A 13,410-nucleotide genomic window follows, 5' to 3' on the forward strand; every position below is an offset into this window, starting at 1 on the left:
CTCTCAACCTTGGCAGCAGCGTGTCTCCTGGCATGCACAGGAACAAATTTGTCTTTGGGGTTTGGTTCAGTTTTAGTCTCTGATGTTTGTGTGTGTGTGTGTGTGTGTGTGTGTGTGTGTGTGTGTGTGTGTGGGTGCGTGCATGTGTGGGTGAGGTAGTCCAGAGGTCTGGTCATTATCACCACTACAGCCAGTGAGCATGTGGCCAGAGCAGCAAGCAAACAGGTAAAGGAGGGTGGACAAGTAGGTAAATAAGGACAGAGCTGAGTACAAGATGCTTAAGGGATGAAAATAACAACCCCCATGTAAAAAAAAATGGATGGCAAAGTGATGCTGCAAATGCACAATCCATACAACAAATAATAAAATCCTACTAAGCACAGAGCACCATTCTAAAAAAATAAATACCAAATGCTAAAAATTCTTCTCGCTTTCTTTTCTCTCACTGTTGCTCTATAATTAAATATTCACTATTGTAAGCCTCTACACAAACAAGAATACATGCACACACTGAGTTGCAGAGCTGAGATTTTGCTAGTCACCCTGTGGAATGTCGACAGAATTGTGTGTGTGTTTTCCCAGCTTGTCTTAGCTGTGGCGTGTTGTGGTCACCGGGCCTGTGTGTGGTCCTTGTGTGGTTCAGCTGCTCAGAATCATTTCCATTTAAATATATCTGTGGCCCTCAATGCAAACCGCTGATGTTATCCACTCCATCGGAGGTAACACCAAAAGCTTTGCCCTCTGTGTGACCGCTTCAGTGTGTGTGTGTTGTGTACATGTTTGAATATGTGTGTGAGATTCACTCTCATCTGTCTTCCGGCATATTAGCAAAGGAGATTTCTCATGTAGTCAAGATAATGGCTAGCAAACAGTGTTAGAGTATTGTGAGTGCTGATGAATGAGCATGTTTTGAACAGCAGGGCCCCTTTAGGGCATTGTGTCCCAGCGATCAGTGACTCCTCTCTCAGGGGTTCCTTCCCACCACAAACAGCAGCATAGATCAGATCATTGGGAAGGAATGCGGACACCGGACGCCTTCTCATAAAATACCTAGAGTGATGTTTCTCTCACTCGTCCTGTCTCTGAGTGTGTCTTTTGATGGACGGAGGTTATAGGTGTGAACTGGCTTGTCCAGGTGAACATCTGTGTGCTCAGCCCAACCTGTAAAGACACACATTAATGTTTCCATAAAAACTGAGATGTCTTTTTCAATGGCTTTTCAACAGATACGGTCTATTCTTTTTTTCTGTTGTCTTTTCAGACAACAGAGGTACATAAAAACCGCTAAATCTGAACTTTCTCACCTGTGTAACGTGCATGTATGAGCAGTGTGCAGTGGGATATTTGGAAAAGAATAGAATGTCTTTTAGCATCTGCATGGGTTTATCACTCAAAGGACCCCCCCTGAGGTGGCAACAGGGCTGCCATTGTGGCAGCTCCCCAGAAAGAAGATTGCTTTCCCCAAGTCTGCCTTTTGTACACACACTGGATGCACTTTCCCATAACTCATCTGGCAAACAGGAAGGAATCACAGACCGGATTGGATGCGTGACCCAAAACAACTCCAATCCCATTATGCAGTGATAAATGACCCACCAGCAAGTCAGGGAGTCTTTGGACCATAGAAAGAGGAAGAACAGGATCAACTGGAAATGATTAGAATCACACGGTTTTTGCTCAAGGGACAAGATCAGTGAAACAGTATAGAAGAGATTAGACCACTAGGACGGTGAGAATTACCTTGTCAGTGGAGGAGGAAGCGGAGGTTGGTAGAACTGGCTGGTTGAGAGTTGGGGAAGGAGAGGGAGACGAAGCATGTCCCGCTGGTGACTACAGGGACCTTGGTGTTGACATGGAGACCATAGCAGAGCGGCATCCTGCCGGCACTGATGGGGTCCCTGAGAACTTCAGTTGTTTTTAACTTATTGTGCTCCTCTGTACACACACACAAAGACTGGCATGGCACAGGATCCTATTCTTGCCTGTACATATGTGTATATTTGTCAGAAAATGTCAAAGGATTGTTTGCGTCTATTTCCTAAACAAATACAGATGTATGTTGTGGTTGGCCTTCGATTCCACTGTCATGGTCTTTATTGTCTCTTTTTGTGTGGGGAATAGGCCTCTAGGGCAGAGGCTTACATGAATGACAGAAGAGCGAAACACCAGATGCAGACACAAATGCACACATGTGCGCATGCACACACAAGCCTGACGCAACTCTGCTCATGCGGAGGCTAAAAAGCAGCCAGACGTTTCCCCACAGCCAGCCGCTAAGAGCAGATATTGTATTAATCAGTCAAATCTGCCAACAACAACAGATCAAACTATGAGGATGAGAGCTGATGCTTCTATTGTTATATTAACGGTCTCCTACATCACGGCTTTCAACAACAGCATCAATTTTAAACATCATTTTATTTCAAAAGTACACAAACAGGACCAATATTATTGAATAAGGCAAAGCTCAAATATTAACAACCACTCACGTCAGAGGACTGAAAATCTCATAGTCACAGTTTATGGGTACCACTTGCAAATCATAACTAAAACTCTTTTTTTCTTCATACATAGACTAAAACTTTTTTTTTTCTCATCATGAAAAAAAAGATCATTAGACAAACACATCATTACAACCCCAGCCACATATAATCATCTTCATCTTCAGCATTATTTTCTATGCTCAAAATCAATATTGTCCAAGAAAAGTCAGAGTGGGCCAGGGGACAGTGCACCTGTCTTTCTCCACATGGTTGTTACGTGGCTCTAATGCCCAGTTCCAAGCCCAGCTACAGGCCCCTTAGCTGCTACCTGAAAGGACTGAACATAGTAGTGTGAGTGTGGGTTTTACTGGATCCCTTGTGCAGTTTTTAAGCTACTATGTGCATTGTTAGCATTATTACTATGTTCAAAACTTTGTTTCTCCACCAAAACCTCTCAGTGCAGCTCATGTGATATTGCTAAAGCACCTTAATGATCACGTCTTAGCAGCTGCAATAGCTATCCATTATCAATCCTTTCAAATAAGTGCCTTGCGCGGAGTTATCTCAGGGCTTGGGGCTTTGTAGGTGGTGAGTTGGAATTGGGCATAATTTTATAAGGGGCAGGAGTGTTTTTTTCTGTGGCATCGTTGCCATTCTTTTGCATGCCGAGCCAAGCCGATCCAAGTCAAGTTCTGGATGGAGAGGCGTGGCCAGTTCTGGTCACCTAGGGAACAGCCCCAGGAGGACGCAGAGAAGTGTTGCTGCGAGAGATGGGGCGAGACCCACAGCTCCTCCGCACTCCATTGAGTTCTCCTAGAGAGAGAAGGGCAAGATATGAATAGATAAGGAATATTTTAATTAAATTTTAAAAAAGCAAGATTGGTGGGGGATATATTATGAAAGAATGTACAATAATAGTGAGTGATGTGTGTATGTGCACGTGTGTGTGTGTAGTATGTGTGTCTGTGGAGCGGATACCTCTGGGTGAAAAGGGTGACAGGTATCTGGGCGCCTCCTGTCCTTTTGCATCTTCAATCTCTCGCACTTTAGAGATTCATTATGTGCAGCTGAAGTTAAGGCAATAACAGACCATGTGTACCCACTGCAGGGTGTTTTCCTGCTGGAGTGGATTTCTTGCTTATAATGGAAAGGAATGCATGTTTTTGAGTGCACCATGGAAAGAGGTTCTTATGGATATCGTGATACTTTTGTGCACAGCACGGTTTGCAAAAAGAAGAAAGACTCTGAGCAATGTTCGATGACTTTTCTTTTGTCGCCTAGCAACAGAATAGCAGACTTTATGCTACAGTAAGCACTCCATAACAAAATAAACAGTGTACATGTACACACAGCGTGTGTGTAATGCAAAAAAATTCTGAGAAATGCACATTGTAGAGGAGAACCCAGCTCGGGTATGTGGTGACGAGCTGAAGTTCCTTCAGATTGACTCCATTCTCTGAGCTGTGCCTGCTATTGATCAGTATCCCATCACAGCGTGGGCTGTTGTGTAACACAGTCCTAACACACACACACACACACACACACACACACACAGCACTGTGAAACAGACCTCCGGTAGAGTGTTGTCTCAAAGCCTGGACTTCAGATCTTGTCCCTCACAATGCTCTTGTCTCTTTCATCCAACAAAGGGGTAGAGGGCAAACAAACTCCCCAAGCACAAGTTAAGATGCTTTATGCTATTTACATTTCGGTAACTACAGTATTGTGATACTGGAACTCGTGAACACATTAAAAGACATAGTCAGACAATACTGTTATTTTTCTCAATGGGGGGACACAACCTTTCCAGGCCAGATGTTTAACACATTTATGTTGCCCTCAAAACCATCACTTCCACTCATCGTCTTCTGAGTCAGTTTATTGCAAAAATCATCATCCATATTTGAATTTGAGCTGTGACAATTATTATAAGTTTAATCAATTCTGTCAAGGTTGTTGAGGTTTTACTGTAGCTGTAGATTAACTCATCTTCACATCCTTGACAAATATGGCTCTCTAGCTTTTAAATCATCCTGGTGGTACTTACCAACAGACTGTCCTCCTGTACTCAATCACCCGCACCTCTCAAGCTTTTGGCCAGTGAAGGATATACATGATTTCGAAGGGGTCCATGGTGATTGGCTCAAACATGCTGCAGTCACACTTGTTGTCCACCACCACCATGAAGAGATTACTGCTGGGGATCTGCTGGATCACAAAGGACCTGCCAATCACAGCACAGACGCCCAGAAACAAAAAAAAAGATGATGAAGGAAGAAGGGAGAGGGAGAAAGGGAGGACTGAGGGTTGGATTGGCAAGTAGGCGCATGGGTATGATGTAAATTTCCATGTGTGTCAGAGGATTTGCATTATGACTGTTCACATTCTGCCCTGGCGGAGGGGAGATGCACTGAAAAGACTCCACTGGACGTATGTCAAGAAGATGACTTGTCTCACCGCCAGCTGTCAATAAACATACAGAGACATAGACAGACTCACACCAACCAACACACATATAAAGCATACACACATACTTCTCTAACTCACTCCATCCCCTCCTCCTCCTCATTCTCTTCCCTTCCTTCTCTTTTGGCTTTGTTATATCCCATCCAAAGTGAGCACCAATGAAGTGTTGCCGAATATAAAACACACCAAAAGGGAGACAAATGGCAACCACACTTTTGTGCTCATAGCTTCCCGTGGCTGTGTTTTACTGGTCTGAGAGATCATGCCTCGCCTCGGCCTCCTGGCCAGTGATTTATGACCGCGGATAAGCTTTATGAAGAAGAGAGGCCGTAAAGATGATCTCTTCTTTCTGTCACCCTTTCTTTCTTTATCTTTTGCGTCTCCCCCACCTACTCATCTGCCGCAGCTGGGTGATTTATCGAGTTCACTGTGAGGTATTTATCAGACACGTATGAGAACATGCACGTGTGAGTGAGTGAACACACACCAATGCAGAAACACTGTGTACATGCATACACATTCTTAACTGTTGTAAAGGAGGAACTAAGACAAATAGAGAGAGAGACCTGGCAGATCCAAACAGACCTCTACAGGAATATCTCCAACCTTACTAATTCAGTACCATGACCAATTCAATCTGACCACAAACAGCCTCCTATCCCTGAGTAGCACCAATCCACCGCATTCTAATACAGTTATCCCACCGTGACCATACAAACCCAACCAAATAGGCCAAGCCAGTTCCAATCAGGGTGAATTAGGATCTGCTGATGTTTAATAATCCGTGCTCACCCCTGCACAGTGCCGAGCCGGCCCAGCTCAGCCCACTGATAGAAAGCAGAGCAAGTGTTCCTGGAGAAAAGACTTAAACACATCCTGACAGCACAGCTGCAAGCCTTGAACATACCCAGTGGTGGGAAAGGGAGCACTACACCGCACACACACACACTTCAACGCACACAAGGATGTGAACATGCACGGAGACATACATTCATGCAAACTCTCTCTCACAAAAACACACAGACGGTAAAGAGTGTGTTATCTTCTTGACATTGTCTCCCAGTGCTGTGGCTTCTAGTGATTTTGGCCAGCAGAGAAATGAACAACAAAGATATCCAATATAATTCTAGATAGATAAGGCAGTAAAAGAGAAAGAAATCAAGAGTTAGGTAGATGTAAAGTGTAAAGCTTAAACACACAAAGAAGTGGTGACAGAATTGTCTTCTTCTCGATGTTCCGACAAAAGATACCACGCAACCTGTAGCTGAAGCAGATTAAAATTAGCACAGCTTATCAACACTTTTTTATCATGAAGAAAAATGTTTTATCTTTCCATTGTGAGCTGTATTGAAGCTCTTTTTAGATGATAATATTTAACAATGCTTTATGCTTTACACATGCTTTGCTTCTGATGCAGAACAGTAGCAAAGTTTTTCTACCTTTAATGGCAAAATAATTCTGTGCTCAGTTTTAGCTAAATGCAATGTTGTGTGTCCTGTAGGGAATGTTCACATTTTCCCAACGATTTAATCATTGCGTAACTAACCATAAGCATAACTGCATGCACTGTATGGTTTTTTAGAAATATCTGTCATCACTGTTGGGAAATTTGACCAGTAATTACTGTGTGCAATTTAACAATTTCTAATTCAGTGAGTTGGAATTGCTCCAGTAAAATCTCAACAAACACTCTGGCGAGTTATCAGAGCAATGCCCTCATTTTATTTCCATTTCTCTTGTTACTTTCAGGGAAAATGGGCACCATTATTCGAGTATTCTCTTTTTAAGCCTTTTTACACATTTGACATGATTCCAATATATTATATTTGGGGAACTCTATTTTAAAGAATATTTTTATATTTATGCCTTCCAGCAGCTGTTGGTGCAAATGCAGCTAAATGTCCTGGTTGAGAGAATGACATGAAAATATATGTATGCATACGTCATCAAAAGGGGACTATTTGATAAGAAAAGTTCAATCTATGAAAGTAATTACATAAAAACATAATTATTAAAACTTAATTTAGTACGAAAAATGTGAACTTAATTTAAGATGTAAAAATAAACATTCAACTCTCAGTTATAATAAACATCTCAACAAACACAACTGATAAAAACGTATAGCCCATAATGTAATTTTAAAAATTATAATGCTTCATAAATTCAGTTTTTTGTTGTCAAATAGTGTATTTTGTAAAAAGCACTCCTTATCAACAAATTTAACTGACTAAAACAAAACCTTATAGCACATTGGGAGTGACAGCTTCATAATATGCACAACTATCTCAGTTATTCCATGTTCATTAGTGTGACCTGGGATAAAGAAACGTATGTTACATGTATTTCAAGAATCTCTAACAGATGAAACCACGTCTACAGGTCTGACTGTAACGCAGAAGCTGTAGCTTACTGTAACTTCGAACCTCTCTCTTTTCAGGACATGGCTCAACTGGGACGATCGAGAGAAAGGAAAGGAACATGTGGAGCGGTGGATATATGGACAGGAGTATTGTCGCTAATAGTCCCCTTGAAGACATGACACACTCTTTGTCCTAAATCTCATGTTACAGTCTAGAGAAGCTGGCAATGCATTAATGGAGGTTAAATCATCCTATTGGGCCACTTAAGCTATTATATCATTCAGTAGATTCCATTGCTCTGTCACGCTGTCTCACGCATAAGGAAGTACTGGACAAATACAAACACAGACATCTCACACATACACGTGCACACACTCATAATATAGTAAAAAGAGGTTTAACAGGCAAGAGCTTAGGGTATATTTCCTAGAGCATAAAGCACACACACGTGTCCCATTGAAAATATGAGAGAAAGGCCTCAGTCAGCCTGTAACGTGGAACAGATGTTTATCACCAATATCCTCTATTACTAATATGAGCCATAAAATTCCATATAACAGAAATAAAAACTCAGTTTTACTTTGTCAAATTCATTGTGCTTTAAAAAAGATTTATTTGAAGGCGACATGTTGCTCAGAGCACACAGCCCTACCCGCTAATCCCAGTTCTGGTGTCATCATTGGAGATGAGGCCATTCTTCTCTGAAGCATGCTTCTATAATGTGTGTTCCAGGGTGTGTGCGAGTGTATGCTGTGTCTGTGTGTGTATGCAGTATGTGTGTTTGGGGTCTGACTGCATCCCCAACCACATTTTACTCCTAGCACCCAGGGCAGTGGTTACCCTGCTGACCTTGTCAGGCTGTACCGGCAGGAAAACACCCCCTCCCCACACACACACAACCACACACACCTACACACACAAGCACAGGGTTCTGAGCTTCCCTGGCAGTTCCACAGCTGGGAGCAATGAAGGGCCCATTGGAGGGATCCAGAGAACACCCCACAATTGCCTGACAAAAAAGCCCAAATTGTTAATGGGGACCACACTCATTTTCCCATTTTTAAAGGAAGCCTTTTTTCCACCTCTCTCCCTCATTTCTAAATGCCTTGTATTTCAAACTGCCGGAGGACAGAGTGAGTGTCTGTGTGTATGTGTGCCTGTGATGGATTGCTTGGATAAAAGTGTTTTCAACCGACAACAAACGATTTAAATGTGTTTCTCATTATCAGGGATTACAGAGATCAAATATTTCGCCAAGATGAGAGTTAAATCATTTTTCTTTGTTAACCTTTTTTATGGAGCGTAGAGGCCAGCTGATACAGTAGACACATTTTTAGACCGCTGTAGTTGTTACCGTGTTGTTACAGTGTGTTCACATTATATGTATGTATGTCTATGCCTCATACTTGATGCAGCTGTCGCAGTCAAGGTGTCCCATGTTCTCTTTGATGGTTCTCTCGGAGATGAAGGCCGGGTACTCTGTGTCACATGGAACCTGCATGGACCGACCTATCCTTTGAGCTGGAGGGAAGAAGGAAAACAGAGAGAGAGAGAGAGAGAGAGAGAGAGAGAGAGAGAGAGAGAAAGAAAGAAAGAAAGAAAGAAAGAAAGAAAAACAGCAATTGAGTGAGGAAGTCATGAAACCATCCATTTCAAGTCAAATATATAGTTAAAATAGTTATGCAAATAGATTGTAAGCAAACACACCACATCCTTGCAAATATACAAGTTTGAAAGAAAGCAGCATTTCTGAACCAGAGCTGCCTCTTGTCCTGCTGGAGGTATTTCCAGTGTAAATCTAGGCCAGCCATTTACACAACATTGCTTGAACTCTCCTGCCACCCAGAGGTTTGAAACAATGCTACAGGATGGAAAGGAAGGGGGCAACAAAATCCTCTATTTGTGAGCAGGCTTATTAAAGTAGGCGCTCGAAGAATTGAAATTTGCATTTTAAAATATTAACATTTTAAAGACGTAGTTTTATCAGGGCGGTCTTCATCCATTTTTTTAATACAGATTTCTGATGGTGGATTGTGTGTTTGATTTGAATGGAGCGAGTTAATTGCTGGGTGTCAGCAGTACAGCATTACTACGTGAAAAAAATTTATGTGTGTGTGTGTATGTGTGCGCAGCCGTATATAAACTATATACATGTGAGAAACGCAGCCTACATGGATAAACGTCTGGGATTAGTTCAGCTTGAGAGGCTGTGTAGATTGGGTTACGGGCTGCTAAATTGGGGTGTTTCAGCTGTGTGTCACAGGCCCGTGTCTCATTGTAAAAAGATATAGAAAGTGCTGCTAAGACCTGAGGCTAGCCAGCTGTGAAATTGTCTTGACTGCTGGGCGAGCAGCAATGCCCAGCTTCACTTCATTTGGGATAAGAGTGTGCAAGGAAAGCATTTTATAGACTTTCATTTTGTGGTTCTCTCTCTCCCCCCTCTCTCGCATTCACAAACTAAATATTTTCATATTAGTCTTGGCTAGAATTAATACAATAATATGATGCTGCTTAGTGAAGCTTTAATTTCAGACAGTATTCAACACTCCATAAAGCATAAGGCATCAGCAGCATCCCCCAGCTTGGCTGTAATCATATGAGAATGTGCGTGCGTTCGTGGAAGAAAGTGAGACAGAAAAAGGAGGTAAAGACATTAAACTAGAGAAGGAGAGAAAGAAAGATAGACAGAGTGAGAAAATAGAGCGAGAGAAGCCTTTTTTCTTCTTTTAAAAAAGCGGATATTGCTTCCCACCACATCCAATATGACACACATCCTTTCAGATCATAAAACCATCAAGTATAACCCCCCCTCTGGACACACAAACAAACACAAATGGGTGTGCAGACACACATACACACACACACCCTCTCTCACACTGAGGTCACTTGAGGTACTCTCGTGTTCTGCCATTTTTACTTTTAGGTTTGGGATTGTGCCTCTTTATTCTGTTTTTCCAGTGGTCACACTGACTCAGACCGAGAGGAAGTGGAGGGGAGATGGAGAAGACGAAGACAGGAGGTCAGCGCTGAGGACACTGGTTGTTAGTTCTGTACGCAATGAACTTTGCTCCACGTGAACTCAAGCATTGGTCAGTGTATGTTTTCATATTTAGATTAATCTCTTAGAATCGGTGATCATCATTTTAAAAGAAGTTACTGTTTTATGGGCAGATGTAAAATTGAGAAAAAAATTACTTTATTAACTTTCTCTCCTTTGTGTGAGACAGGGAATTATACTGAAAAACAACCCCCCCAAAAAAGGAAAATTAGGACTCTTTTATTTCTGCACATGTTGAGGCGTAAGCCTTTGAGATTATTAAGTTAAACAAAATTAGGTTAACATTATAGTAGAAATAGTCTGTGTCTGAATCTGTGTCACTGCTATAAACGATAGAGTGACTTGAAAGAAGAACAAAATCTTTGTTTTCTATTCTTTCTCTTGTTCTGTTTTTTGATTGTTTATTTTGTTTGATTTACAAAGGAGATTATCTGCTGTTTCTGAATGAAAAACGTGTTTTTACCTTTCCTGCTTAACGTAAAATTCTAGACCATTATTAAAATTAATGAAATTACAAAAACCCATTTGACATGTAATTATAGCCTGTGATGGTTGCTGCGAGTAAGAAAAACTATATATACACTATAAAATAACATAAACATGAAACCATAAAAACATAATGGTGTAATTTGTAACAATTTGCAAACACATTTCCATTTAAACGTACAAGGTTGTGAACAAATTACACAAATGTACAGTTTTTTCCCCAGATGTTCCATAATTATTAACCAGAGATTATTATTATTATGATGATCATAATTATTTAGCACTTATTAGCACTTTAGCATCAGTTATGACCATTGTGGTTATTTTCAACTTCAGCAGACATTCTAAATAAAATGTGATGAGCAATTTCAGTAGCTCTTACAGTACATTTTATACAGTGCTGTTTGCATGCACCAAGACTTATTTATTAGGAATGTATATAATAAGTCAAGGCAAGTCAATTTAATTTATATAAAACAATATCACAAATCATAATTTGCCTAAAGGGGCTTTACAATCGGTTTAGCATACAACATCCCCTGTCCTTAGAGAGATGAGGAAAAACTCCCCCCAAAAAACATTTTCAATGTTTGTCTATATTGTATATATTGTGTTTGTATATAAACTGATATAACAATTACAGCATAAACTGTATACTTTTATATGAGTGTGTGTATGTGTGAGTTTGCTTGACAGAGAGAGAGAGAGAGAGAGAGAGAGAGAGAGAGAGAGAGAGAGAGAGAGAGAGAGAGAGACAAAACAAGCAGATCCCCAACGAATGCGTTCTTACCTTTAGCTGTGAGGTCAGAGTGCCACCAGCTGTAGAAGTTAAACTCGACCAGGAATCTAAATATGTAGAAGACATCGGCCATAACAATACACTCCAACACATGCTTATATAATACATACTGCAACACTCTCTACTGCATTCCAGCCATTTGTTCTTTTTACCCAAACTATGAAAGTTTCTCAAGGACTACAGTAGGGAAAATGGTGCATTTTAAAGCAACCACGGGACAGACACATTATCCTAGTTGTAATTCCATCGTGTTTATATGCTTCTTAAAAGTATTTTACTCAAATCAATCATGAAAAACATCTACTGAGGAATCTCAGTTATTTCTGTGTCTATAAGACCATGCAAGTTGTTGCTGAATCTGACTCTTTTCATCTGAAATCTTTTTTTTAACTTCAATCTTGATTTGAGTCTACATGACTTGTTCAAAGCAGTAAAAAAAAAAATGCTTGCAAAACAGGCAGTGTTTTGACAATCTTGTGATGACTCATTTTGGTATACACATGATTTGGTTTGGTTGATTTTGCCTGCATCTGAACTTACACAGTTATTAAATAAATGCTCATAAAGAGGATAGTACATTTCCATTTCATAATTACAGATCATTTAATAGATGATCAAACCATGCTTTTATGTAAATTTTATGAGTGCAAACTGATGTCATGGTGCCATTATTTAGGGCTTACTATACTATACTATACTGAGATTTGTATTCCATATGATATGTATTTAATGTCAAGTTTTGGACCTTTATAACTTTTATTAGGTATACTAGTTATTTGATAAGATTATTTATATTTTAACTGGATAAATCTCAAGTAAAACATCAATGGAAAAATGAAACACATAAATCAAAACATCACTTATACTTCAAAGACAAAAAAATGACAGGCTGTTAAATTATCACTGACAACTCAATCCTCCAATGATGCATTGTGGCGACCACCCATGAAGGCTCTGCAACCACAACATGGCATCGCAGGAGGACCAGCGCCACAGGAAACATCAGGTAGCCATTACTGCTCATGATCATTGATGATCACTTCGATGTACATGTGGAAGCGCACGTAAACAAACATACAGTTGGTTTATAGTCACAAACACACAGTTAACCTTTTCCTACCGGAGAGGCCACCGTACAAGTCCTCAACAACTTGTGTATGCGGCGAGCAGATGTTACTACAGATAGACATAAGACACTCTCACACACACCGAAGTCTTACATTACAAGCTCGGTCAGCATCCACTTCATGGCTGAGAAGAAGGCAAAGTAAGGCTAAAAACACAGAAAGGGAGAGAGAAAATATTGAGCAATCCATACTCGCAACTTTGCATCACATGGAGTGAAAAAGTACTCACATCCAACAGTGTGTGTCCACTGTCACTGCTCTCTGAAAAAACCCAACATAGAGCCTGGTAGTCATATAGAGTGACCCTGAGTAGATAAAGATAGAAAAGAGAGGACAGACAGTGAGACAAAGATATCAGAAATAGAGATAGTGATGTAAATGCAAATGTTTTTATAGATCTGACTGTTCATAAGTAATGCATTTGACAGGTAGATATAGCCCGGATATGGTGATATAAGTCTTGATTCACACATTCTCTCTACTATTATACGCCTGCGGGGCCTTTTGGATTGCTGTGTGGGAGCAGGAAGGAAAGATCCCACCTCTGCTATAATGGCCGCTTTACCTACGGATAATATATTGAATTGATGTGGCAAGAATGGGAAAAGAAAAGCAACCGAATGCCGAGAGC

At 40.6% G+C, this 13,410-nt stretch overlaps 1 protein-coding gene across 1 annotated transcript in view; it reads right to left on the minus strand.

The window, feature by feature from the left end:
- Positions 1 to 2,507: 2,507 nt before the first annotated feature.
- cacna2d3a (calcium channel, voltage-dependent, alpha 2/delta subunit 3a) overlaps positions 2,508 to 13,410 on the minus strand; it is a 125,553-nt gene continuing 114,650 nt past the window's right edge. Inside the window, exons 27-33 of the mRNA XM_046055582.1 lie at positions 13,009 to 13,084; positions 12,873 to 12,925; positions 11,644 to 11,699; positions 8,716 to 8,830; positions 4,595 to 4,707; positions 3,462 to 3,544; positions 2,508 to 3,296 (exon numbers count right to left, since the gene is read on the minus strand). Coding sequence (XP_045911538.1) covers positions 3,204 to 3,296; positions 3,462 to 3,544; positions 4,595 to 4,707; positions 8,716 to 8,830; positions 11,644 to 11,699; positions 12,873 to 12,925; positions 13,009 to 13,084 — 589 coding nt within the window. The 3' untranslated portion in view covers positions 2,508 to 3,203. The remainder of the gene's footprint in view (positions 3,297 to 3,461; positions 3,545 to 4,594; positions 4,708 to 8,715; positions 8,831 to 11,643; positions 11,700 to 12,872; positions 12,926 to 13,008; positions 13,085 to 13,410) is intronic.

The sequence above is a fragment of the Micropterus dolomieu genome, linkage group LG08, assembly GCF_021292245.1.
Source record: "Micropterus dolomieu isolate WLL.071019.BEF.003 ecotype Adirondacks linkage group LG08, ASM2129224v1, whole genome shotgun sequence".
NCBI classification, from domain to species: Eukaryota; Metazoa; Chordata; class Actinopteri; order Centrarchiformes; family Centrarchidae; genus Micropterus; species Micropterus dolomieu.